The following is a 27,144-nucleotide window of genomic DNA, read 5'->3' on the forward strand; positions in this document are numbered from 1 at the left end:
ATTAGTGGTATACCCATTTAAAGGAGGAAACAGAAGCCTAGGAAGGTGAGGTAATACCGCAAGGTGGAAAGTGGCTTGAGCGGGGATTCAAACTTTGCAGTCTGTCACATGGAGTACTCTCTTGGTAAGACATTCTATAGGAGGTATGAAGCTATCTTTAGAAGTTATGATTTGTATACAATGACATTTTGAAACCAGGTGACGTGAAGATATCCAATGGTGGCACAGGTTTTGAAATCAGACACAAGTTGTAATCTCAGCCCTTAGTGTAACCATGCGCAAGTGTTTACTCACCTATTAAATAGGACTAAACGCATTTTCTTTTCAGGACTGTGTATGCACACCACTAAGCCCTCAAGCCATCATACCCCCTCTCATCCCCCCTGCCAGTGGCCCGAGGATGGAGGGCGGAAAGTGCGCCAGGGCCTCTAAATTTGTCACCAGGGGGCGCGCGAGGCCCTCAGCTGGGAGGGCGTGCCAACGCGTGGGCGTGTCTCGCATCTCCGGAGAGGCTCAGCACCAGGCAACTCCAGGTAGCGCATGCGTATCTTAGTCCCGCGGTTGCGATTGGCTGGCGGGCTTTAGACGCGGTGTGCGCATGCGTTATGGTCACTGGCCGCTGTCTCGGTTAAGATGGCTGCCAAAAGTCTTGCTTCCCGCCTCAAAGGCTCCCGGCGTTTTCTGAGTGGTTTTGTGGCCGGAGCTGTCGTGGGGGCCGCAGGAGCCGGGCTCGCTACTTTGCAGTTCTTCCGGAGTCAGAGCGCTGAGGTAGCGTTGGCAGTGAGGGAACCGGACGGTAAGCCTGTGAGTCCATTCTCCCCTCCCTGGCCCAGGTTTTCGGGCCGAGACCCCTACCTGGGGCGTAAATCGTAAATCGCAATCCTTGACGCGCAGCTTTTCCCCTTCGGGGGCCCGAGCCCGGCCCTTGGTTCCCTGTCTCTCCATTCTCGCGGCTCGGCCTCCCTTCCCGACCTCGCGTCTCGCCTGCCTCCCTCGTGTCCTTCCTTTCCTTGGGGATCTTCTTTATCTCCACGGACACCCCCACCCCCGCGTTTCCTCCCAGATTACTTATCACGATATGTATGTTTTCGTGTGTGTCCGCCACTAAAATTGTCAGCTCCGTAAGAGTTGGGACCATGTATGTTTTGTTCTCCATCGTATAACCAGCACAGCACCTGGTATGTAACTGGCATTCGGTGAGTGTGGGTAATGGAATAAATTAACACAGTTTTAGTAGATTAGTTAACTGCCCTTATTTTGTCGTTGTTCAGTTGAAGAATACCTGTTGTCCCTTCTTCGAAGAATATAAATCCTCATGTTACCACGGGTAACTTAACTTGTGTTTGATGCCCTCCCTCCAAAAAAAATGAATATATATGCTCATTTCTTGCACTTTTCCCAGACATGCTAATTTAACTTGCTCCTTTTGATTTTTGGCATTTTAGCAAGACACTACTCCTCTGGTGGTTGAGGATTTGACAAGGCATCAAGAGAGAGTTATTTTGAAACTGACTCACTGTTTAAGTGTGTGCTTAGTTTTTCCCAGTAGGCAAAACAGTACCGGTCTTGCTATATCGCACGTCTCACTGCTTTAGTACTAGAAACTTGAGGAGTATTAATGATGGTCTTTTAAAGAACTAAAACTTAAATCTGTGCTTTTGGCCTCACACTTACTCTTAAATTATAATAGGTAGGATCTTTCACATTCCATCTTATCAGTGACTAATTGCTGGTAATGACATGAGTTTTTCCTTTGAGTGCTGCAAAAAAATAGTTTTTTGTGGAGCAGAGATTTGAAAATTTGATGTGAAAGATAAGATCAGGGTCTTACTTAAAAGTTAATGCAGTAACTACTACTTATCTCGATATAACTATAAACTGATTATAGGCAAAATCAATACTTTGCCTACTGCCTATTTTCTTTGTCTTGGAAGTAATTGCAAAAATGAGATCTCCTGGTTGATTAGACTCCTGAGCCAGCCCTTTATAAACCTCACCCCTCTCCTTTTCCTTATAGTCTTTCATTCTTAATAAGAGCCACTAATTATTTCTTGGTCTTTGTCTCCCCCTCCCCCTTTTTTTCATTTTTAGGATCTGCAGAAAACGCTCTCTTGGGACAATTTGGATTCCCTTTAACTGGAACAGAGACAAGGTGTTACACTAATCATGCTTTGTCTTATGATCAGGCAAAGCGGGTGCCTAGATGGGTTCTTGAACATATTTCCAAAAACAAGATAATGGGTAGGTGGTTGGAAAAAAAGTAAAGGTATCGATGAAAGATGTTTACAAATTTAAAACAGGAAGGATTATTGATAATATTCTTAACCTTTTCCACATAATAGCACATATAGAAAATGATATTTGTACAGCTCACTGGTTAAGTGAACCCTGCCTGGCAGCCAGGGAGCCCCACACTATTCCCATCTATTGCAGGACTGAGCAGATCCATGTCTTGACACGTGAGTTTGGAGGCTTTGTCACAAATATTGCTGCACCAAGCACTATTCATTTTAAGTGCCTATTATGTGTCTGGTACTGTACTAAGCCTTGGAGATACATCAATGACCAGAGTAGATGGTCTCTACCCCAATGGCAGTTTTAGCTGGGGGAGTGGGTTAACCTATCAAACAAATAGTTATGAATGTATAATTATACCTGATAATAACTTTTCAGAAGGAAGTGACAGTAAGTTAGGATAGTATAATTGAGGAACCATAAAGAGTGTGATGAGAGATTATAACATGAGAACCTGATTTTCATTAGTGAGGCTTCTCTGGGAAAGTGGACTGAAGGGTGAATAGAAGTTACCTAGGCATGGACATTCTAGGTAGAAAGCACAGTTACATCCTTGAATTCTCCAATGTGGAGAAGAATTTTGTTCTTTTAGGGAACTAAAAGAAGACCAGAGTGGCTGGAGTGAGGGAGAATGTGATGTGAAATGAGGCTGGAGAGATAGGCAGGTGTGTAAATCTGTTCATGTGTCCTTATGTCTTGGTAGGTTACTATAATTAAGATGGTCAGATCTTGATAACTAATGTCAAATTGGTTTCTAGGTAGATTCTTCCATTTTACACACGCACCATCACTGTTCTATCTCCCAACCCTTACACATGGTGAGCATGTGTATTTTTGAGCTTTACTAATTTAATAGCTGATTTTACTTGTGTTTATTAATTATCATCGAGGGTTAACATTGTGAATTATTCTTCCTTTATAAATTGCTCTTTACCCATTTTCAGTTGGGATATTCTTTTTTGATTTGTAGGAGGTCTTTTATATATTAAGTATAATACTTTTGGCATAATTGTTTTATTACTATTTTGTTATTTGCCTTTTTTTTTTTTTTTTTTTGAGACAGAGTCTCGCTTTGTTGCCCAGGCTAGAGTGAGTGCCATGGCGTCAGCCTAGCTCACAGCAACCTCAAACTCCTGGGCTCAAGCAATCCTGCTGCCTCAGCCTCCCAAGTAACTGGGACTACAGGCATGCGCCACCATGCCTAGCTAATTTTTTCTATATATATTAGTTGGCCAATTAATTTCTTTCTATTTATAGTAGAGACAGGGTCTCGCTCTTGCTCAGGCTGGTTTTGAACTCCTGACCTCAAGCAATCCGCCTGCCTCAGCCTCCCAGAGTGCTAGGATTACAGGTGTGAGCCACCGCACCCAGCCTTTATTTGCCTTTTAATTTGCTGTATGGTTCACATATTCTCCTTTGCTTTGACTTGTATGCTATTTCTGTGAATATTAAAATGCTGATGTTAAAATTAGTATGTGCCATTCTAAAGTACACAACAACTAGCAGAATAGTGGGAGGCTTGGAATATACTTGCTGTTAGAGGGAAACTGATATAGGTGAAAACTTTATCACAGCAGTTGAAAGATGATTATAAATTTACATCAAAAGAAATGGATTTAGCCTCAAGCCTAATAAATTTAACGTAAAAATGTTCCCAAGATAAAAGGAGTTTCAATTTTACTAATTTCATCCTTGTAGTAAGTTACCGTTTTCAGAAGCATAAAAGAAGAGCAATACATTTCATATTATAAATCCTGTGAACTGAGTAATTTTGAGGCAGTAAAATGGAGCCAATTAATTTTTTTGAAAATGAGGAGCAATATATCCATGTTTTACTTGCTTTTAGTGTAAAGGGTCTTCTGTTTTCAGTAATGGACTAAGTTATTCAGACTAACTCTACTGCTGAAAACAGCAGGAAATGTTATTAGCAGTTTACAAAAAGCGTATTTTAAAAAAATCACTTAAGAAAAATGAAGAGCCAACAGGGTAGTGGAGAATTGCCAGGCCAGTGTTTGAGGGAAAGCCAGAATCCAGAGAGGTAAGGGCAGTCCTGGCAAACCAAAACAACATTTGCCTTTGATTTATTTCACTGCCTAATAGGGTGAGGAAGATTGAAGGAAAGACCTAGGGCTCACCCAAGGTAGGTTTTCTAGTAGGTGACCCTGCCCAGATTAACCTGGAACTCCAAAAGGCCACCCTCAGAAAAGAGGAACTGACCTATGCCTGCCCATTGTATATGGAAGGTTGCCTTGGCACAGAGCAGAGAAGGAAAATAAAAAGCTTGTCCCAAAGAAGCTGAAGCCACAAACTGGCTATGATGCAGGCTTGCAGCCAAATCCATGCATCAAGTGTAGCTCCTTAATCCCTGGGCTTGGTTTAATAAGGTTCTCCACTGGTAAGCTACTGGTTGCCTGATAGAAGTAAATTTACATCTTTTCTCAAGGAAGGCATCATCTTCTTAGGCCTTTGGAAATTCCCACAAATGATTTTTCAAGGGCAGTGGGCACCAGGCAATGATAACTAGGCATACAAAGAAGTGATTCCAATTGTAATGGCACTTAAACGTGTGCTAATGATAATTTTTCTGTATTAGCAGTTATTTTTTTCTTCATGAAGTGATTTTAAAAGGTTAGTTTGATTACCTTACTCTGAACCTTGGGATCTGATAGCTTTAAGCTTTTCTTGGCTGAATGAAATCACATTGGAATCATTAGTTTCATTGATCTCCACTTTATACTTCTTTGAGTAGCAGTGTTTAATTTCTCTTCATAACTTTTGTGGTTTAACCTAATGATAGTGGAAAATGTAGTGTTGAGATTTGCTGGTGTCCTCTGTAGCAAACCATTCTGGAAGTATCAGAAAATAAGTAAAAACAGATTTTTTCCCCCCATGTGGTACTCAGATACCCTGTTTTAGGAATTTCTGGGTGGAACTTATAACTTAAAAGGTTTGTTTTGTCATGTAGTAAGCAAGATATCAGAGACACCCCTCTCCCCATCCCCCAGGCTGTGCGTGCTCAGAACAAATTATTTCCTGTCTCTATATATCCGTAATTTCAGTATACATCAACTTGTCAAAATATAATAGTACGATATGATGCCTGGGGGTATTTTTAACATGAGTTTATTTAGTAGCCAAGGTTTTTATACAGCTTATCTATTTGATTGGTCATTGTTTTTACTTAAATATTATCCAAAGGAGTTTTTCTTTAAGTGGAAAGACCAGAATCAAAATTATATGAGATAACTGTACTGTATGAAAAGCATTGTTTCCTAGACCAGTACTTTCTAAGTTCAGATGAAGTATCTGAACTATTTGAGGAACTTAAGACATGCATGCACTCCCTAGTACTTGCTGCTTGCAAAGAAAGCCAGTAGCAACCAGCTCGCCTTGCTTAGAAAATCATTTTATCCACTGATGACTTAGTCATTTTGTGTGTTTTTCTTCAGGTGATGCAGACAGAAAACATTGTAAATTCAAGCCTGATCCTAACATCCCTCCAATCTTCAGTGCCTTCAATGAGGACTATATTGGGAGCGGGTGGTCACGAGGACACATGGCTCCAGCAGGAAATAATAAATTTTCAAATGTAGGCATATTTTGGGGGAAGAATGGGAATATTGGGCTGATGGTATTATGGTATGTGTATAGTAGGATTTGGAGATTAAAAATCTAGGAACCAACCATAAAACTGGAGAATTTCCATAGTCTTATTTTCTTGTTTTTTTTCTGACTTTAATTGTTTTTGTTTAGATGTCAAGACTTTTAAACAGGTTGAATGATGAAAACTAATTGCTATAAAAAGGGAATAGCAAAGCCACTGAGAGCTGAAGCTACTCATTTTTATTTTGAAAAACTTCAAAATTTATAGAAAATTTGTTGAAACTTGTAGAAAAGTTGAAAAAACAACACAACAAATGCATTTGGATACGTTTACTTTATATATACATATGTATATTTTTAAATCACCAACAGAAAGTTGCAGATGTATAATACTTTATCCCTAAATAGATTGTACAGGAGCATGTATCATCTAAGAATGAGGATATTTATATATATGAGTATCATTCGTGTATGAGTATCATACCAAAAAGGGTATACAAATGTATTTTTTTATATTTGTGCATTAATATTACCTAAAATACAATTTATATTCAGACTTTCCAAATTGTCTCAATTATATCCTTTACAGCTTTTTTTGATCCAGTATCCAATTATGAGTCGCACTTCACATTTAGTTGTCATATCTCGTTAGACATAATCTATAGTGATTCCTTGTTAAAAAGGGGAGGAGTATCTTTCACAACATTGACATTTATTATGTGCACTATTGGTGGTTATCATCATTAAGACAATGGTTCTCGACCTTGGATACTCATTCATTATAATCACTTGGGGAAGTTTTCAAAAATCCTGATGCTTGGACTTGTACTCCAAACTTATTAAATCACAAACTCTCAGGGAAGGGACCCCAGGCATCAATATTTTTAAAGCTCCCTAGGTTAATCTAATGTGCACCCAAGATTGAGAGCCACTGCTTGAAGAGAAGGTAATTGTGGCATTGGCAGTTAGTATAGATCAATGAAAAGAAATACAAGATAGAGCCTTGTGTATGAGGGTCAGAGATATGAAGTGAATTAACACATAGTGGTCACATATTCAGAAGGACAAGGAATTTTTTCTCTGCCACTTTTGAACTAGTATGTTTATACTGTACTACTTAACTAACAATTTCTGAGAGTTGACCTTTATTGAGAAACTCTTTGCTAGTGGCTTAAAATCAGAAATTACCCTTAAGCTTTATATTGGAAACTTTTAGTTCTTAAAATTTATATCATAGGCTTGGATTTTATAAATGATGAAGGTAAGCACACAAAACTAGTTTGTTGTCCTTATTTGGAATAATCATCATAATAGCTTTCTGTCCTGGAATGGCTATTTTTTGATTTATATAAACAAATAGTCAATGATTGTCTCTAGAGCTAATGTATAAGGAACTGGTTTTCTCTGTCTGCTTTGTAAAATATCTTTTAAAGGAGAAGGCTATTTCTGTGCAAATTATTATTTTTCTTTCTTTTCACAGAAAGCCATGGCTGAAACCTTTTACCTTTCTAACATTGTACCTCAGGATTTTGATAATAATTCTGGATATTGGAACAGGTGAGGGGTGAGAGTTTTTAAAATATGCTTCTGTGGAAGGTGAATGATGTGTCAGGAGAATATACTAATGTGTGTATTAATTGTTTCTGTCTTTGTTTTTCAAAAGCTAGCCCTCTGAAAGTAAGTACTTTGGACCAGTTTTCTTTGCTGTATTTTGGGAGTATATTCTTCTGTGGAAGAATAGACTTCAAAATATAGCCGCCTTTTTGATCATCTTTGCCCCTGTTCAAAAGTCAAGTTTTGAGACAGACTACTCAAAATAATATTCCTCCATGTTCTCACTTAAGATAATTTCTCAAATGCAGTATTCTTAGTGCCTTTCCTAGGAACTGATAGGATTTGCTGCTTTTCTATATGTATGTGAGAATATCATACATTTTTTGCTTTGTTTTGCAGAATAGAAATGTACTGTCGAGAACTGACAGAGAGGTTTGAAGATGTTTGGGTAGTATCTGGACCATTGACCTTACCTCAAACTAGAAGTGATGGAAAGAAAGCAGTTAGTTATCAGGTAGGGATATTTTTTAACATTCAGGTTTCTGTTATTTGTATGAAATCATCTCATTCTGTATTCTACTTTTTAATTTCATTTATTCAACAGTATTTATTTGAATACCTATTGGGGTGACAGGCATGGAGGATATAGTGATGGATAAAAAACTATTGACTTCAAGGAGCTCACAATTTAGAAAGAGATTAACAATTTCATTAAAGTGATATGCTATATTAGAGATACATAGACGAAGTGGTGTCACAAAAAGACTGACAGACTCTACTTGGGTGGTTCAGAAAGGCTTAACGGCAAGAGATACTTGGGCTAGATCTTGACAGATAAGTATTAAAAGTAAACTGAGTCAGAAGGGGAGCATGGGGATTCCAGAAGATGGAGCAGTATGAGCACGGGGCATTTGTGGTCAATAGCATGGTTCTGCGATTTATGTATTTACTTATTCATGGAGACTAGAGCTTATGGCACAAAAAAGTATGGGTGGCTCAACAGGGTGAAGATTTCTGCAAAAACAGGTGGATAAGGGCCAGATAATAGATGACTTTCTATTTCATGATAAAGACTTGGGTGTTAATTTTTAGGCATTGAGAAGTCATAGATTTGTTTAGATTTATTTTAAACATGGGAAAAATGTGATTTGGGTTCTGTAAAGGATTCTGGGAGCAGTGTATAGAGAGGTAGGTAAGAAGGGGGACTTTTGAAGGAAAGATTAGAGGCAAGGAGATGAGTTAGGGCATTACTGTAGTAGTCTTTATGAGAACAGATAAGGGGCTGACCTCAAGCAGTTGGAGTAAGGAAAATAGAGGAATAAAGGCAAGAGTAACCATGTAAAGGCAAGAGTAACCTTTTGGATGAGGAAGAGGGAAAGGTTCCAGGGTAACAACCAGATTGCAGTGAGTTGAATAAATGGAAGGAAAAGCTTTTCTTTTAGAAACTTGGAGTTTTTAAAAGATGAAGGTTTTTTTTTTTTTTTTTACACGCAAGATACTTGAGCACTTTTATAAACCAAAAGAAAGGGAGATTCAAGATACAGGAGTATAGCTGGTGGTGTGAGAGCTTCAGATATCTAATGTTCCTGAGGGATTCTTAGGCCAGCCTTCCATATCAGCAGTTTACAGAATGGTATACCTGAAGGGCAAGTGTTCTGCCAAAAAAACATAACATTGAAACTCATCCTGCAGAAATATCCTGAGGATTCTGCCAAGATGGTTGCTGAAATGCTAGATGATACTATGAAGTCTGCATAGGGTAGGGAACAAGGTGGTGTGAAGGGGAAGAGGTGATTAAGTAAGTAAAAAGAGAGGGATTGGAGGACTTGCTGGTGAAGCCACAGAGGAGGTATATTTGGAGGGAATATCTAACTTAGCTCTGGAAGTAGATATTTAAAAAATGCTGGTTAGGTTAAATGAAATCACTTAAGAGAATCTGTGATAAAATTGAGTAAACCTGAGGAACAGATTTAGGTAAAAAAGAAACCTTCAGAGTATATTCCCTCTGCCTTATTATTAGCCTGTCTTGATCAGATGTGCGGTAATGTGTAAGCATCCAAGCATTTATGTAGCTCCCTATGAATACCCCACTTTCTTTTGTCTCATACAAAATTATCGATCGAGCTGCCTCCGTTTGTTGGGTGGAGATGGTAGAATGGTCATTTTCAAGGATTCTCACACCTTATTCCAGTAGTTCTTAGGGCAATGAAGGAGAGCTAAAGAATTAGTATTTTAAATAATTTTAATTTCTCTTCTTTCAGATTAATCTCTCTCTGATCAACTTACCTAGTTTAATTTTAGTATTTTTTTATAGTCTTAGAAAAAAATGGCTTAAAGCTTTCTGTATTCTCTTATTTTTCAAATATTAATTATTCTTGGGCTTTGTTAAATCTTCTTTGCTCTTACCATTGGAAAAGAGGTTCTTCTAGTTTTGACTGATAAACCTGAAATGATCAAATTACAGTTTTATGTGTGCTTTGTTTCCATAAAATTATAAGATTTGTATTACTAGCCGACTATTTGTATAGTAGAAGAAAAATTTATATGAAGTTTAAAAGGAAAAATCAATAATTAAAAGCATTTCATTATACAATTTTTTGTATGGATATTTCTGTTGAGTATATGTTCCCTAAATGCTGTAGTGGAAAATATGTTGTTTTTCTTAAGCTGAATGTAATTTTTAAAAATACATAAAATTATTAATATTACATATCTCCTAGCTCTTTGTGCTGAAAGGGCCTAGAAGCAGTAATATGCCATTAGCAGTGAGATCAGATCTTGATTTCTCCTGTGAAAAGGACCCAGCACTTAGAGAAATGGTTGATTCCGGGGGTGGTACAGGGAAAGTACACAAAGGAACATCTTGTGCCAGAAAGCAAGGAAGTGCTCAGATGAATGGTGGGGACATGTCAGAGATGAATCAGCTTGAAGGAGCTCCCACTTACCATATCTGGGACTATTGAATATCAAAATAAAATGGATTATAAACCTATTGAATTAAATAGGAATCCATATTCTTAATAAATAAGTAAATACATGGGGTGTAAAGAAAAGCTTCTGCTTACCATAGAATGCCAATTAATAAATTTGCAAGGCTGGGCGCAGTGGCTCACGCCTGTAATCCTAGCACTCTGGGAGGCCGAGGCGGGTGGATTGCTCGAGGTCAGGAGTTCAAAACCAGCCTGAGCAAGAGCGAGACCCCATCTCTACTATAAATAGAAAGAAATTAATCGGCCAACTAATATATATAGAAAAAAATAAGCCGGGCATGGTGGTGCATGCCTGTAGTCCCAACTACTTGGGAGGCTGAGGCAGGAGGATTGCTTGAGCCCAGGAGTTTGAGGTTGCTGTGAGCTAGGCTGACGCTACGGCACTCACTCTAGCCTGGGCAACAAAGCGAGACTCTGTCTCAAAAAAATAAAAAAATAAATAAATTTGCAAGATGGAAAGAGTTATAAGAATCATTCTGCAGCCATCATGGTGATAAGTGATTCAGGCAGGAATCATCAGGGTATGCTAAAGTTATTAGTGAAAGTTTTATGAGCAGGGCATTTATATAGTCTAAAATATCTCCCCATAAGTTACTTATTAATCATAGTTGGGTAATGATAACTTTATAGTAGAGAAACACCCCTTTACCCAAGTGATCAAATTAACATTGCCAGTAATGGGACTTACTGACATACTGTACTTCCTGGTGTGATGCACTGAGAAAGATAAAGTATTACTTCTGTGACATTTCTGCCAAAAAAGGCATAACATTGAATCTTATGCAGAAATGTCAGGCAAACCCCAATTGAAGGACATTCTGTTAAACAGCTGATTTGTACTTTACAGAAGTATTGGTTTCATAAAAGGTAAAGGCCGAAAATCTGACTGTTCCAGAATAATGGATACTAAAGAGTCCTGAAAACAAAATGTGTAGTGTGATCTTAGATCAGATCCTAGACCAGAGAAACAAAAGTTGCAAGAAAGAAACTAAAAGGACATTGGGAGAATGGGCAACATTTGAGGTCTATAGATTAGATAATTGTATTTTATCAATGTTAAATTCCCTAATCTTGATAATTGTTCTGTGATTATGTAAGTGAATATCTTTGGTTTTAGGAAATACATCCTGAAGTATTAATGTTTAGGGGTAAAAGGATGTGTCTGTCCCAAAATGTTTATGGAAAATAGAGAAAGAGGCTGGGCGCGGTGGCTCACGCCTGTAATCCTAGCACTCTGGGAGGCTGAGGCGGTCCGATAGCTCGAGGTCAAGAGTTCGAAACAAGCCTGAGCAAGAGCGAGACCCCGTCTCTATTATAAATAGAAAGAAATTAATTGGCCAACTAAAAATATATAGAAAAAATTAGCCGGGCATGGTGGCACATGCCTGTAGTCCCAGCTATTCGGGAGGCTGAGGCAGGAGGATCGCTTGAGCCCAGGAGATTGAGGTTGCTGTGAGCTAGGCTGATACCACGGCACTCTAGCTCAGGCAACAGAGTGAGACTCTGTCTCAAAAAGAAAAGAAAAGAAAGAAAGAAAGAAAATAGAGAAAGAGAGATAAAGCAAATGGAACAAAATGTTAACAATTGGTGAATCTAGGTGAAGGTTATATAGGAAGGAATTTTCTTTTTGCTGTTGTTGCAAATTCAAAGATTGTAATTAATTTAGAATTGTAAAGTAAATTCTAGTTTAAATTCTAATTTTTAGAATTAAAATGTGTATATATAAAGATATATATTAATATATATCTTTTCTGTACCAGAATTCTTACTATACTCAACTATATAAAGATAACCACTGAGCCAGGCACTGAGTGCCTGGGATTCCACCTAGGCGGGAGGATCACTTGAGGCCAGGAGTTTGAGGCTGCAGTGTGTTGATTGCACCACTGCACTTTAGCTTGGGTGACTAAGCAAGACTCCATCTCTAAATAAATAAGTAAGTGTGTAAGTAAATAAATTTAATTAATTTGGTTCTCCTAAATATAATAGTTTATCAGTGAATAATACACAGACGTCTTTAGGTAGCCTTGAGCAGAGTTTCAAGAGACCTATCAGCTCTCCTCACCCTATTTAGTACCATAGTGATGAAATGTTTGAGGTCAGTTGAGATCAGCTTCCTGGTATACTTTGAGTAATAGTCTTGTTTTTTGTTTTTATTTTAAAGCCTTAATGGTGTTAAGTCTTTTTTTTTTTTTTTTCAGATTCTGGGCCTCTCATCCCATATCATTACTTTTCCATGTCTCTATTAATTTATAGGACTTATCCATGCTCACACTGGCAGATCTTTAATTCAGCAAATCTTCAAGTACCTGTTATGTGGGAGGAAGGTATTCAGAATTGTAAATGACATGCCCCAACCTTGATTACATTCTTGATTACTTTCTCCCTTCCTTTTTTTTTTTTTTTTTTATTTCGGCATATTATGGGGGTACAGATTTTAAGGTTTCAATAAATGCCCTTTCCCCTCCTCCCCCCACTTTCTCCCTTCTTTCCTGTATTTCACATCTTGGCAGACATCTGTCACTCTTAATTTCTTTGAGTCAGCAAATTTTATTAATTCTCTTTCTTAATAACGTTTTACTTAGACTTTACTGAAGCTCTGAACATCTGCGAGTATTGGAGTGACCTCCAGTAAGTTTCTCTGCCTCTAGTTCTGTTGGCTACCAGTCTATGTTGAGTCTAGAAATCATGACAGAGAAAGTATACAGTTTTACTTTTCCTCATCCTCAGAACCATCAAAAAATGAATAACATCAAAAGAACAGAATAGGAAACTCCATTTATACTGAAATTAGGGAATGTTCATAATCCCGTATCAAACAAGTTCAAATAGTATCTGCAAGATAAAGCGCAGTTTGGACTAAATTATAAAGGGTATTAATTTGACATGTCTCCTCTTACCAAAGCATGGGACAGGGTACTTGAATTAGTAAGGAAGTTTCAAAGGGCCCCACTAGTGGCAGGCCACAGGAGCAACTTGGATTTTACCCTTTTACGTTGGTTGGAATTTGACATGAAATGCATATTGCTTTTAATGGCTATAACCACCCTGCACGGTAGTTATAGTCATTAAAAGAGCAGGGTGGTTATAGTCGTTAAAAGCAGTATGTATTTCATGTCGGATCTGGCTTTGTATCTTTGCTTTAATACTTACTGGCATGTGGTCCTGGGAAAATGGCCTGTGTTTTTTAAAGTTCAGTTTCATCTGTACAATTTGGATAATTGTAGTATTTACCTGATTGGGTTGTTAGGATCATTGTTTGCTTGATAACTAGCACATAGGAAATATTCAGTAAATGTTAGCTACTTATTCTTTGGAGGCTGACTTAAGAGTGAAGATGAGGATGTTTTGTGTATTTTTTGGTGTATGTGCCCATAAACCTGTGATTTCTAAGATTTTTTTTTTTTCTCTCCTTTCTTGTCCGTAGAACCTCAGAGGTCAGGTGCTTTTGTATTAACTTTAAAGCACAGTTTTTGTAGTCTTCTAAACAGGGATAATGCTTTTTTTTTTTTTTTTTTTGAGACAGAGTCTCGCTTTGTTGTCCAGGCTAGAGTGAGTGCCGTAACGTCAGCCTAGCTCACAGCAACCTCAAACTCCTGGGCTCAAGCGATCCTTCTGTCTCAGCCTCCCAAGTAGCTGGGACTACAGGCATGAGCCACCATGCCCGGCTAATTTTTTTCTATATATATTAGTTGGCCAATTAGTTTCTTTCTATTTATAGTAGAAACGGGGTCTCGCTCTTGCTCAGGCTGGTTTCAAACTCCCGACCTCGAGCAATCCGCCCGCCTCGGCCTCCCAGAGTGCTAGGATTACAGGCGTGAGCCACCAGGCCCGGCCTCATTTACCTTTTTGAAAAATAGTATGATAAGGTTATGTGACCTAAGTTACCTGAATTAGAAAGTAAAAGCATATTACATTTTATTGTTTTTTGGGTTTTTTTTGGAGACAGAGTCTCACTCTGTTGCCTGGGCTAGAGTGCCATGGCATCAGACTAGCTCACAGCAACTTCAAACTCCTGGGTTCAAGCAATCTTTCTGCCTCAGCCTCCCAAGTAGCTGGCACGACAGGCATGCGCCGCCATGCCTGGATAATTTTTTCTATATATATTTAGTGGGCCAATTAATTTCTTTCTATTTTTGGTAGAGACAGGGTCTCGCTCTTGCTCAGACTAGTTTCGAACTCCTGAGCTTGAGTGATCCTCCCGCCTCAGCCTCCCAGAGTGCTAGGATTACAGGCGTGAGCCACCATGCCCGGCCCTTATTCAACAAATATTTATTAAGCTTCTGTGTATCTAGTGCTCTACTGGGTGCTTATGATAAACAATAATAAACAAGGAGAACAAAATATGCCCTCATTATCGTGGAGGAAATGCACTGCAAAAAAAAAATGCCATGTAGACAAAGTGTGGTAAAGGATTGTAGAGGGGATGGGAAAGAAAGATAGGGAGAGGCAAGATTGAGCAGAAACCTAAGTGAAGGACAGAGTAAGCCATCTGAAGAGTCTTTCAGCTAGAGGGAGCAACAAGGGCCAAGACACACGGATGAGACTGAGCTTGGCATGTTCCAGGAGCATTGTTCTGCTCAGTGTAACTAGAGTAGAATGAGTTTGAGAAGGTGGTAAGTCATAGAGGGAGGCAAGGGGAAGAAGTCTGGATTGTATTAAGTGAGATGAGCCTCTCTTGTAGGGTTTTGATCAGGATAATGGCATAATCTGCTTTACGTCTTTCACGCCCACCCTGGGTGCTTGGAAAGAATAGAAGAATAGGCCGGGCGTGGTGGCTCATGCCTGTAATCCTAGCACTTTGGGAGGCCGAGGTGGGCGGATTGCTCAAGGTCAGGAGTTTGAAACCAGCCTGAGCGAGACCCCATCTCTACCAAAAATAGAAATAAATTAATTGACCAACTAAAAAATATATATACAAAAAATTAGCCGGGCATGGTGGCGCATGCCTGTAGTCCCAGCTACTCGGGAGGCTGAGGCAGGAGGATCGCTGAGCCCCGGAGATTGAGGCTGCTGTGAGCCAGGCTGACGCCACGGCACTCACTCTAGCCTGGGCAACAAAGTGAGACTCTGTCTCAAAAAAAAAAAAAAAAAAAGAATAGAAGAATAGGTGGAAATAGCAGGACCATTTAAGAGACTAATGGAGTTGTCTAAGTGAGAAATAATAACTTGAATAGGGTGGTGGTGATAGAAATGGTCTGATTTAGGATGTGCTTTGAAGGTAGAACTGATGGGACTTGCTGATGGTTTGGTTATAGAATAAAAGCGAAAGAGTCAAGGATAAATAACATGTTTAAGTATGAGATGATGAAGAGCAGAGCAGTTTTAGAGGCTAGAAGTGGGGGCTGTGTTTTGGCTACGTAAATTTGGCATTATTTGAGATGTTTTGTAGGCAGGATGTGAGTTTGAATCTCAAAGTTTGAAGTGGTCAGAACACAGATTGTGTTCAAAGCTATGATGAGATTCTGTAAGTGAGTATAAATAAGAGAAAACAGATTGAAGCCTGAACCCTGGAGCACTTTAACATTTAAAGGTCAAGAAGAGGAAGATCCAGTGTAAGAGTCAGAGGAGCAGCCTTTATGGTAGGAGAAAAACCAGGGGAGAGTAGTGTTCCAGAAGCCAAATGAAAAAAGCATTTCAAGGATGAAATGATCAGTTGAGAACTGACCATTTGCAACCTCAGTAAGCTGTTTTACTTTTAAGTCAGCTGTTCATTTGTCATTCGTTTCTTTTCCTTATACTCATAGGTTGGTCTGCTTTATCTGAAATCTCTCTCCCCCATTTTTCTTAGATTCTATTTTTTTTTCTTATTTCTTTTATTGTTGGAGTATGTCCTCAGTTTTTTCTGCAGGAGTCAATGGACAGGAAATTTTCTGAGTCTTGCTTATTTGACAGTGTCCTAAAACTCTGGAGATGGACTCAGGAATCTGCATATATGACAAGCTCTTTAGGGCAGTTTTATGCAGGTTTAAGAACCATTCCTTTATTAGAGTATTTTTCTCAGTTCATCCTGGAGGCAGAATGAAGCTATGCTACTTCTGTTAATTGCGCAATAATTTTCCACATGGATTTTTCATTCACACACTTTGACTTTTTTTTTAAATTTCAGCATATTATAGAGGTACAGATGTTTAGGTTACATATATTGCCTTTGTCCCACCCAAGTCAAAGCTTCAAGCCTGTCCATCCACCAGATGGTGTGTACTGTACCCATTAGGGCACACCTTTATTTTGATACCTTTATTCAATAAAATACTACTCAAGCAGTGGTAAAAATGTAAGATTTTGGCTCTTTCATCTTTGTTTTATCTTAATGATGTTGTCACATCCATCTTTCAACTTTCTTAAATTCATGACAATTCTTAGTCCACTAATGTGCTACTTGCTCATTCTCAGCACTTCCATGAATATGTTCTTTTTTATACCTCTTTACTGCCATTTCTTTTTTTTTTGAGACAGTCTTGCTCTTGTCTGTCACCTGGGCTAGAGTGCAGTGTCATCATCATAGCTCACTGCAACCTCAAACTCCTGGGCTCAGGCTGTCCTCCTACCTTAGCCTCCCAAGTAGCTGGGACTACAGGCACACACCACGATGTCCAGCTAATTTTTCTGTTTTTAGTAGAGATGGGAGTCTTGCTCTTACTCAGGCTGGTCTCGAACTCTGGAGCTCAAGCAATCCTCCTGTCTTGGCCTCCCAGAGTGCTAGGATTACAGGTGTGAGTCCCGGTGCCTGGCCTACTGCTATTTCTTATGCATATACTTTTTAAATTGGAAGGAGGGAAGAGCAAAAACCTGGGCTCAGGTTTCCTTCTTTAGGAACCATTTTAATCTCTACTCATTAATTGTTTTTAAAACAAGTTAATATTTTTTAATGTTTTATTTGAAAATAATTTCAGTTTATAGAAATGTTGTAAGAGTAATGCAAAGAACTCCCCTGTATCTTTCACCTAGATTCACTAGTTAACATTTTGCCATATTTGTACTTTCCTCATATAGATACACGTACACCTGTTTTTATTATTTTCTGACTCATTTGGGAAAAAGTTGCAGATATCTTGTGTCCCTTTCCTCCTATTCTGTTACATAACTACAGAATATCATCAAATTTTTGAAATTCAATGCATAGGAATACTATTTGTATATTTACAGTCCATATTCAAATTGTACAAATTGCCCCAATAATATCCTTTACACAGTCTTTTTTTCTGATCAAAGATCCAGTCCAGGATCATGCATTGCATTAACTTGTTTTTTTTTTTTTTTTTTTTTTTTTGAGACAGAGTCTCACTTTGTTGCACAGGCTAGAGTGAGTGCCGTGGCGTCAGCCTAGCTCACAGCAACCTCAAACTCCTGGGCTCAAGCAATCCTTCTGCCTCAGCCTCCTGAGTAGCTGGGACTACAGGCATGCGCCACCATGCCCGGCTAATTTTATATATATATATATATATTAGTTGGCCAATTAATTTCTTTCTATTTATAGTAGAGACGGGGTCTTGCTCTTGCTCAGGCTGGTTTCGAACTCCTGACCTCGAGCAATCCGCCCGCCTCGGCCTCCCAGAGTGCTAGGATTACAGGCTTGAGCCACCGCGCCCGGCCCATTAACTTGTTATATCTCTGTAGTTTCCTTAATCTGAAATAGTTCCTCATTCAGCCTTTTGTCTTTAATGGCACTGATGTTTTTGACGAGTACAGGCCAGTTGTTTTATAATATGTCCTTCAATTTGGGTTTTTCTGTTGTTTGCTTATGATTAGTTATGTTTTTGGCAGAATACCACAGAAATGATCTTGTGTCCTTCTCAGTGTATCACATAAGGAAGTAGATAATGTCACTTTGTCCTATTATTGATGATATTAACTGTCATTACTTGGTTAAGATGGTGTCCAGCAGGTTTCTTTAGCATTTCCTCTTTTGGAATTTATAAGTAATCTGTAAAAACACTTTGAGACTATGAGCGCATTCTTTTCTACTTCAAACTTTCACCTAATAGTTTTAGTATTTAGAAACATTCTTGCCTGAATTATTACTATGATAGTTGCTAAATTATTTTCTAATTCTTATTCCTTCTACATTTATTAGTTGACACTAATTCCACTGTTAGAGCTTTTCCTTCTAATTTGTTATCAGTGTAGACTCACAGTTTTATTTTTATTCAATGAGTTATAATCAATTTACTGTGCTTATTTATTTTGATGTTCAAATTACCCCAGATTTGGCTAGTGGGAGCCCCTTCAGGTTGTCTCCTGTGTCTTTTTGGTGAATCCTCATCATTTTTTAGCATTTCCTACTTTCTGGCATGAGGCTATGTTCCAGGCTTATCTTGGCCAAACTCTGTCATCCGCCATTTTTCCAAGGAGCCCTGTTTCCTTTTAGTAGGCATTGATACTTAAAAACCAAGATCTGGATGACAAGTTGATTCTTGAGTGCTTCCTGTGCTACTTGGCTTGTCATGTATGTTCACCACATTTATTTTTAACCTTTTGTAGTGGGTAGAGAGAGCCCCAAAGATCACAGTACACAAATTCTGTTACCTTTAGTGGTTCACTGTTGGAAAGGCCTTTATTCTCCATCTTCTGTGTTCTTCTATTTTGAGAAGGGGATTTATAGACCCTGGGCATTAAGAAAGCAGTTAACTGTGTTTGTATTATATGTTATGTATGCATATGTAAAGTTGAATGTTGATAGGAATCCATATCCCTGGAGAGGCATATAGTTTTTTTATTTTTCTCAGAAGAATATCAAAATGATATCTACTTTTATATATTTATGTTTTTCACTAATGTTTCCTCTATAATAATATAGGTTTTGTTAGATTTGGCCTTATTTTTCAGGTCAAACTTGATTTCAGGTAGAATTTTAAACTTAAAAATCTATAGTGTATCTATTAGCATGAAAGCAAAATATGGTCTGTTAGTAAATTGGAAAAATTGTCTGGAAATTCTTGCCATTTCAACAGTTTAGTTGGGCCAAAACTTTTATACATATGCACACACACATATATAAACTTGAGGAGAATTTGGTTAAGGAAACAGAAATGGCAAGCAAAACTAGGCAAGGTGAAGAGATGGGAAGAAGTAGGATATGTTCTAACAGTGAGTTAGAGTATTTACATAGGGAAGAATACAAAAGTAAAAGGAAAGGTTGGAGCCTGGTGGCAGAAACCTTGAATGACAGGCTAAAAAATTTCAGGCTATTCTCTTGCAAACAGAACCTCTTACAAGTAGGCAATTCATAATAAAACAAATGTGGGTAAAACAATGTCCTTTCATGATTGTTGGGAAAGGGGACACAGCATTGCCCAGCTCTAGAGACTGGTCTGTTCCTCTCAAGGAACAAATAATTTGAATCGTGAATTCCTGTTTCCAAAGGAATGTCTTGTAATTATGTATAGCAATTCAGAATGCTTGCCAACTGTTTTATTTTCTCAGATCTAGCCATTTAATATTTACTACTTGTTTACAACTGTACTCTGAACTTTATTTTAAGAGAATGTGCCCAATAAAAATGGAGTTTATTTCGTTTTCTGTCTAGGCAATGAAGCATATATGTGTTTTTATTTTGGAGGAAGTGAAACAAATGAACTGGCATTTATTGAGGGCTGTGTATGTCAGGTGGTATGTAAGTAGCTTTATATATGCTATCTATTCAGTATTCACTTTAGCCCTTACAAAAAAATGTAGTGGTCATCCTCTTTGTAGACAAGGAAATAGAGGCTTTAAAGCAGGTGTCCTCAAACTACGGTCCGTGGGCCACATGCGGGTGTTTTTGCTCATTTGTTTTTTACTTCAAAATAAGATATGTGCAGTGTGCATAGGAATTTGTTCATAGTTTTTTTAAAACTATAGTCCGGCTCTCCAACGGTCTGAGGGACAGTGAACTGGCCCCCTGTTTAAAAAGTTTAAGGAACCCTGCTTTAAAGGATCAAGTCCAAGGCATATAGCTAGTAATAGTTAAAGGGGGATCAAAACATGGGTGTGACGATTGCCAACGATTCATAGCATTGTTCTTTGAAGCTCTCAGAAGTCTACAATAAAGGTTTTCTGTCCTCTTCATATACAAAAGCTTAAGGCCAGCAGGTAATAAAAGATGGTGTGGATGGAGAGTAGTTGCAAGTGATATTTGCTAGCATGCAAAAATAAGAACAGAAAGTGGGCCAAGAAGAGGATTCCTTATAGCCAGGCAGAAATGTCTGTTAGAATCTGTAGGAAGGGATCACATCATCATAGAACTTGAGTGAATGTGAGCCTAAGGGAAGCTTAGTAGCAGTGATTTTATCAGAAGTGAGTCATCTGACAGCTCTAATCAGAATCACCCCCTTTATTATAGCTGAGGTCATCCATGTGCTTTCTCTGATGTGCCTGTTTCAAGAAGAGATTGATTCCAGACAATTGAAACATACCTGAAGATTCTGGCTTGGACATTATAAATGACCTGACAAGAAAGTGAGCTTCAGCTTTTCCAACTCAGTGGTGTTGGTAACGTTAGAAGTATTTGCCAATCTGGGTTCTCCTTCTATAGCAGCACTTCCCAAACTTCCACCAGCCAACCCTAGAGTGGGAGGATTTGAAAACGTGCCCCCAGGAGTCTTGAGGCATCACCTGAAGTGAAAAGGGAGTAATTTTTTTTTTAAGTCTTATGTTTTATATTTAGGGAAAGCTTTTGTTCATTTCCATATCTATTCATTTGAATGAAAAGTAAATTATTTTACTGATTGTCTCCTTACACCCTGTACTTCCCACCCTACCCCATAAATCTTCAAGTACTATTGACAGTCTGGGAAGAAGGCACTTGTTTGACTGGGACTTAACAGGCTTCTACCCATTGGCCCAGAGCAGGTACCCTGTCTTCCAGGGTTTGAGCTACCGCACAAGCATCCGCTGAGGCGTTACAGATAACACAAGGGGCAACCACATTTTTGTTGACTTTCCTACACCTTGTGACTCCCTCACTTTTCTCATTCCTTCTCTCCTCTCAGGTATGGATTCCTTATTTATCAAACTACCATCCTTTCTTTCTTTCACTTGCATGGCATGACTTTTTAAGGGCTTAGTCTCTTGATATGTCCCAGCAGTTTTATTTTTGGAATTTCTTTTTTTGTCTTACCAGGGGAATAGAACCAAATATATCTATCTGATTCTAAGAGGTACATATTTTTTCCTTATGGCCCTACTTAATGTTTCATTTAAGGCACAATTGCTGTACATACGGCATTACAAACAGCAGGTTTAGTGTGGGTGTTGGTTGTTGCAGGTCTCTTCTGGGGCCAGGGGATGGAATGTTGGTGGCAAATTGTCGTTTCTGTTTCTTATCAAAGGAAACAAGCTCAGGCCAGCATATGAGAAAGGTAACTTTGAGTTGTGAGTGAGTGCCCACTTATGTATTGTATTTTTTAGTTATTCCCAGTCAGTTTCCAATTTTTGTTACAATCTTGACAAGAGTTTAGTGCTTTTTTAGTATTTAACAGCAGAGTGAGGGTTTCCTTTGTAAAGTATTTTTATACCTAAATCTTATATGAAAAAGGGTTGTTGCTGATTTACTGATACCAAATACTAGGTTCTTGTTAAGCCTTCAAGCCGTTGTTTGGGACATCCTTTGTGTCCAACTTGCTTTCTCTTCCTGAAAGCCCATTGTTGACTTTCAGCTGATCTAATCCTGCTTGATTCCCTCGGCAAAACCATCTTTTGTACCCAGTGCAGTTGTAGTCCCCATCTTTTGAGTCATGTCCACTACAGAAATAGCTTTTTACATAGTCTTGTGTGTTTGAAATTTTTTTTAAACTAACATGTCATGGTATGTATCTTCCTAACAATTTCATGAGAGAGGCAGCATGGGTATTGCTATTACCTATTTCATAAATGACCAGATCTCTGCCTCAGTACCATAGGTGTGTTTAGAAACATTTTCTGGAAGTCTTCCAGTTTTCCCCAATGTGAGAAAAATTTATTACGCGGTTTTGAATTATCTACAAAGAAGAAGATAGCTCGAAAATATTTTAAGATCAATTTTTTAAAAATTATCCTAAATTCAAGGAAGAAACAGTGGGTTTTCTAAATTTCCAAAAAGGACTGGTCCCTGTTTTAGACAGGTTAGAGATGTTTCCTTCTTGAGAACCAAGCTCACTGAATCAAAGAAGAGATAATGAATAGTTAAGTTTTTATTTTTCTCCTTATTTCTAGGGATAGTAGTTTACCCCTTTGAAATATTTTGAGTAGAAGGGGTCACACCTTGTGGTTCCTAATAGGAATTTTTATGTCTATGAAGTTGCTCAAAAGTAGTAATGGACGTCCTTTTTAGCTATTATGAGAGTTTTTAAAAACCTATAGAAATGGTACATTTCCGTGAAGTAAGGCTGTGGTACTTAAAATGTCACACTTCTTTTGGGTGGAATTTAATGAGCCTGATTAGAAGCTCTTGTTGGCAGCAAATGGGCATGACCAGTTAATTATTTTTGAAAATTGCCATGTGTTTGTAGACAAGGAGTCCATGAGGAGAGAAAATAATCAAGGGAATGGTTGGAATCTGAGAACTGTGCTGCAGTGATGAGAAATGTCCACGAGGTGGCACCAAGAATTTGCTTAAGTGTGGGATCCCCAGCTAGGGCCTGGAACACTTACAGCCCATTTCAACCTCCCCCCCTTGTGAACTGTGGCCCAGCTGCAGCTGTGCCCTCAGTTCTGGTCCCCAACTTCCACTGAACCCCTCTAGTGCTGCTATTTGTGTGCTATATTGGCATCTAACCACATTCTGCCTGCAGCGAAAGCTGTGGGTATTGGCTCCCCCTCCAGATGATAAGTTTCTTGAAAGTAGGCACCAGCTACATTTACTTTAAAACTTATTCCTTCCTGTGCTTCCAGCAGTGCCAGGCACAGGACCTCTGAGTTGCATTGTTGAATTAACATCTCTTGGTGATCTGTGGGCTAATTGTGGACCTCCATAGGGCTCACTCTCAATATATTTTTTTGCTTTGAAGTGTATGTTTATTTTCCCGGGTGCATGAATGATTTTGGGGGGTAAGAGTGGGGATTTTGTCTTGTTGATTGTGTAGTTTCATAGACTACACCACACCCTGACCAACCAACTTCAAAGACAATTGGTTATAGAAATCATTCCTGTGTTTGGGTCTTCCCTGCAGTCCTGCAGTTGGTCTTGGCAGTGGGACCTCCACGTGTGACAGACAGCAGATGGCTGTGGAGTTCCCATGCTGTGTGCCATGTAGGTAGGAGCTTGGGAAAAGCAGAAAAGAATCCTCCTTTGTAGCTCTCATCCCTCTGTCTTATTTAGGGGCCTCAACAAGGAATCCTGCCACAGGCATAGCGGTCTGATTAGGAAAGAAAACCTACTCTACCAGGGAAGGCCCTGGGAAGGACAGTAATACCATGAACATATTTTAGTTGGATTATGTCATTTTATTGGGGACCATTAAGTAAATGGATGTTCAGTTTTTCAGAAAACAGATAAGACTTTTAAGCCAATTGGAAGAAAATCTGAAAAGGTTTCATAATAATGTTATTTCATGAATACAGCCAAACCACCCAGGCAACTGCATTATATTTTCTAGGCCTGACCCTGGCTCTGGTCTCTTTATTGTGTGAATACTTTTCCAAAGTGTGATTTGACAACATAGTCAAAAGTTCTGTGTTTGATAGCAAGCCCGAGTATATAAAACTCTGAGCAAACATCATTTACATTTACTCAATTTAATTAAAAAAATGAGCCACAATCTAGGCAATACCGGAGATAGTAATGTTAATGTGGTGTCTGGCTGCTTCTCTAAAGGCTATTTGTTTAGTTCCTTCAGTGAATTTGATAAACTAAGGCCATATTTTTATTTCTAGAGCTGGGAGTACCCAAGTGAGCACTTTTTTTTTTTTTTTTTTTGAGACAGAGTCTCACTTTGTTGTCCAGGCTAGAGTGAGTGCCGTGGCGTCAGCCTAGCTCACAGCAACCTCAAACTCCTGGGCTTGAGTGATCCTTCTGCCTCAGCCCCCCGAGTAGCTGGGACTACAGGCATGCGCCACCATGCCCGGCTAATTTTTTTTTATATATATATCAGTTGGCCAATTAATTTCTTTCTATTTACAGTAGAGACGGGGTCTCGCTCTTGCTCAGGCTGGTTTTGAACTCCTGACCTCGAGCAATCCGCCCGCCTCGGCCTCCCAAGAGCTAGGATTACAGGCGTGAGCCACCGCGCCCGGCCTAAGTGAGCACTTTTGACCTTTGAATGTTTAGAGCACCAGAAGTTCTGATTATGAGATGAAGAGAAAATGACAGCTTTTCTTGTCCATTAAAAAACCAAGACTCACTCATGGCATTCCTTTGTCCTACCAACAGAGCAGAAACTGTGACCTCTGCTCTTTGGGGTGGCATTATTTTAAAGAAGCAACCAGAATTAACCTGTTAGATACTCATCTGGTCTGTGAATCTGTATTTTGGTTTATTGTCTTTGGCAATTGAATTTAAATTCATTGGGATGGGGTAGGGTGGCTTATAAGTGAATTTTCAGAAATGCATAAGTCTTTTTAGGAAAAATTTGGGAATTTGCTGACACAAATCGGCATTACTAATATGACTGTTTCGTTTTTAGGTGATTGGTGATGACAATGTGGCAGTTCCCTCACACCTTTATAAGGTGATCCTGGCCCGCAGAAGCCCAGTATCTACTGAACCTCTGGCACTAGGGGCCTTTGTGGTACCCAATGAAGCTATTGGCTTCCAACCTCAGTTAACTGAATTCCAAGTGAGCCTCCAGGACCTGGAGAAGTTGTCAGGACTGGTGTTTTTTCCTCATTTGGATAGAACTAGTGATATCAGAAATATCTGCTCTGTGGACACCTGTAAGCTCCTGGATTTCCAGGAGTTCACTCTGTACCTGAGCACAAGAAAGATTGAAGGAGCCCGATCTGTGCTCAGACTAGAAAAAGTCATGGAAAATTTGAAGAATGCAGGGGTTGAACCAGATGATTACTTCATGAGTCGCTATGAGAAGAAATTAGAAGAACTCAAAGCTAAGGAACAGTCAGGAACCCAGATGAAAAAGCCATCTTAGTTTTTATCTCAGAAGATGTGTGGTATTATCTGTAATGAAGCAGGCATGCCCTCTTCAGGCTAATATATTTTAGTGGCGTTGCTTAGAAGAAATGATGGAATTTTAAATTTACTATTAAAAATTCCCCCAAAAGATGAAAGATTACAATTTCTTAATATTTTATGAGATTTGGGAATTTATTATTATGAAAGCTGTTATACCTGCAGGAGGGCTAATCTGTGAAATTAACCGGAGGACTGTGTCCATAGATGGCACTGCATTTGCATCTTTCTGGATATAAAGTTTGTGAAGGCATTGTTTACTTTCATGCCTTCAAATCATGCATTGTCAGCCTTCTTGGAACACAATATTGTATGTTTTTTTTTTCCTCTTGTGACCTGAGTTGGTCTTGGAGATGCCTTTTAGAAATCCTCTATATGTTAGCCTGTCCACTTGTACTGATATTTATTTTTTAATTTTTTGAGTCTTGCTCTGTCACCGGGCTAGAGTAGAGTGGCGTCGTCGTAGTTCATTGCAGCCTCAAACTTCTGAGCTCAAGCGATTGTCCTGCCTCAGCCTCCTGGGTAGCTGGGACTACAGACATGTGCCACCATGCCTGGCTAATTTTTTTATGTTTTGTAGAGATGGGGTCTCACTTTTGCTCAGGCTGGTCTCCAACTCCTGAGCTCAAGTGATCCTCCTGCCTTGGCCTCCTAGAGTGCTAGGATTATAGGCATGAGTTACCACACCTGGCTGGTATTTCTTTCTTGTCTCTCCTCTCATGAACCTGCTATCCTTCCACTTCTGTCTTATGGAATCACTCAACAATTATAGTTTCTGTTCACTTAGTGTGTTCTATCTACTAGGCTCAGTGTATTTTCTCACAGTTACCCTTTGGGGTAAATATCAGTTATACCCATTTGGCCTGTGAGGAAACTGAGGCTTAGAGAGCTTAGTATCTTGCCAAGGTCCACCTTTCCAAAGAAGTCTGAGATATACAGGTATGGGGCATATAGGACTAAGAGAAGAAAGACAGCTGAGGTAGACTCAAATTTTCCCTGACATGGACTGAGGCTTTTGACTCAGAAGTACATACCTCTTTCCATGGGTGTCTGTGAGCCTTAGGCCTGCTTGATGAGAAGCAGGTTTCTTGTCTCTTACGCAAGCTGAAGGGACTTTAATGTCCTTTGACTTGAACTCTCCTTAGCTCTTTAGAAAGAGAGGGAACAGATATTTGGGACTTAGGATGATGCTTTGTGGGGTTTATCAGCCCCTGCTTGCCTCCAGGAATACGGTTCTTTTAGTAACCAAATAGCACCAAATCTGTGTGTTCCTTGCTTTCCAGATGAGCTTTTGTTCAAATTAACCTAAGAAGGGTCTGTGTACTTAGTCACCAGTTTATGATTTGCTTGCCTCTGTGCCTGCTGGTCCACCTGGGTAGCATAGGGCAGAGGGTGCTTTGGGCCAAAGGTGCAAAGGCAGTTATCTCTGGGGGAAATGGTGGCTGTTTCTCTGAGCCAAATCTCTGTAGATGTGGCACACGGGAGTCCTTTTATAGACTCTCATAAGTATAGGCAGTAAAATGCTTTGGGGGCATAAGAACTTATCTAAATCTGTCGTATTACTGCTGTCTTTCCAAGTGGTATTGCAAGAGCAATTTTTGTGGTGTTTTTGTGTTT

The 27,144-nt window shown here is 39.1% G+C and overlaps 1 protein-coding gene across 2 annotated transcripts; it reads left to right on the forward strand.

Annotated features, from left to right (window-relative positions):
- The first annotated feature begins 601 nt into the window (after window positions 1-601).
- On the forward strand, window positions 602-25,809 carry EXOG (exo/endonuclease G). Of its 2 annotated transcripts, XM_012756400.2 has the most exons (6): window positions 602-796; window positions 2,092-2,241; window positions 5,745-5,884; window positions 7,379-7,455; window positions 7,852-7,966; window positions 25,025-25,809. In XM_012756400.2, the coding sequence occupies exons 1-6, from the start codon at window positions 634-636 to the stop codon at window positions 25,484-25,486; spliced, it is 1,107 nt and encodes a 368-aa protein (XP_012611854.2). In that variant the 5' UTR covers window positions 602-633; the 3' UTR covers window positions 25,487-25,809. The 2 variants fall into 2 exon arrangements, with proteins under 2 accessions (XP_012611854.2, XP_012611855.1); XM_012756401.3 differs by lacking the exon at window positions 2,092-2,241.
- The last annotated feature ends 1,335 nt before the right edge of the window (window positions 25,810-27,144 follow it).

The sequence above is a fragment of the Microcebus murinus genome, chromosome 1, assembly GCF_040939455.1.
Source record: "Microcebus murinus isolate Inina chromosome 1, M.murinus_Inina_mat1.0, whole genome shotgun sequence".
Classification (NCBI taxonomy): domain Eukaryota; kingdom Metazoa; phylum Chordata; class Mammalia; order Primates; family Cheirogaleidae; genus Microcebus; species Microcebus murinus.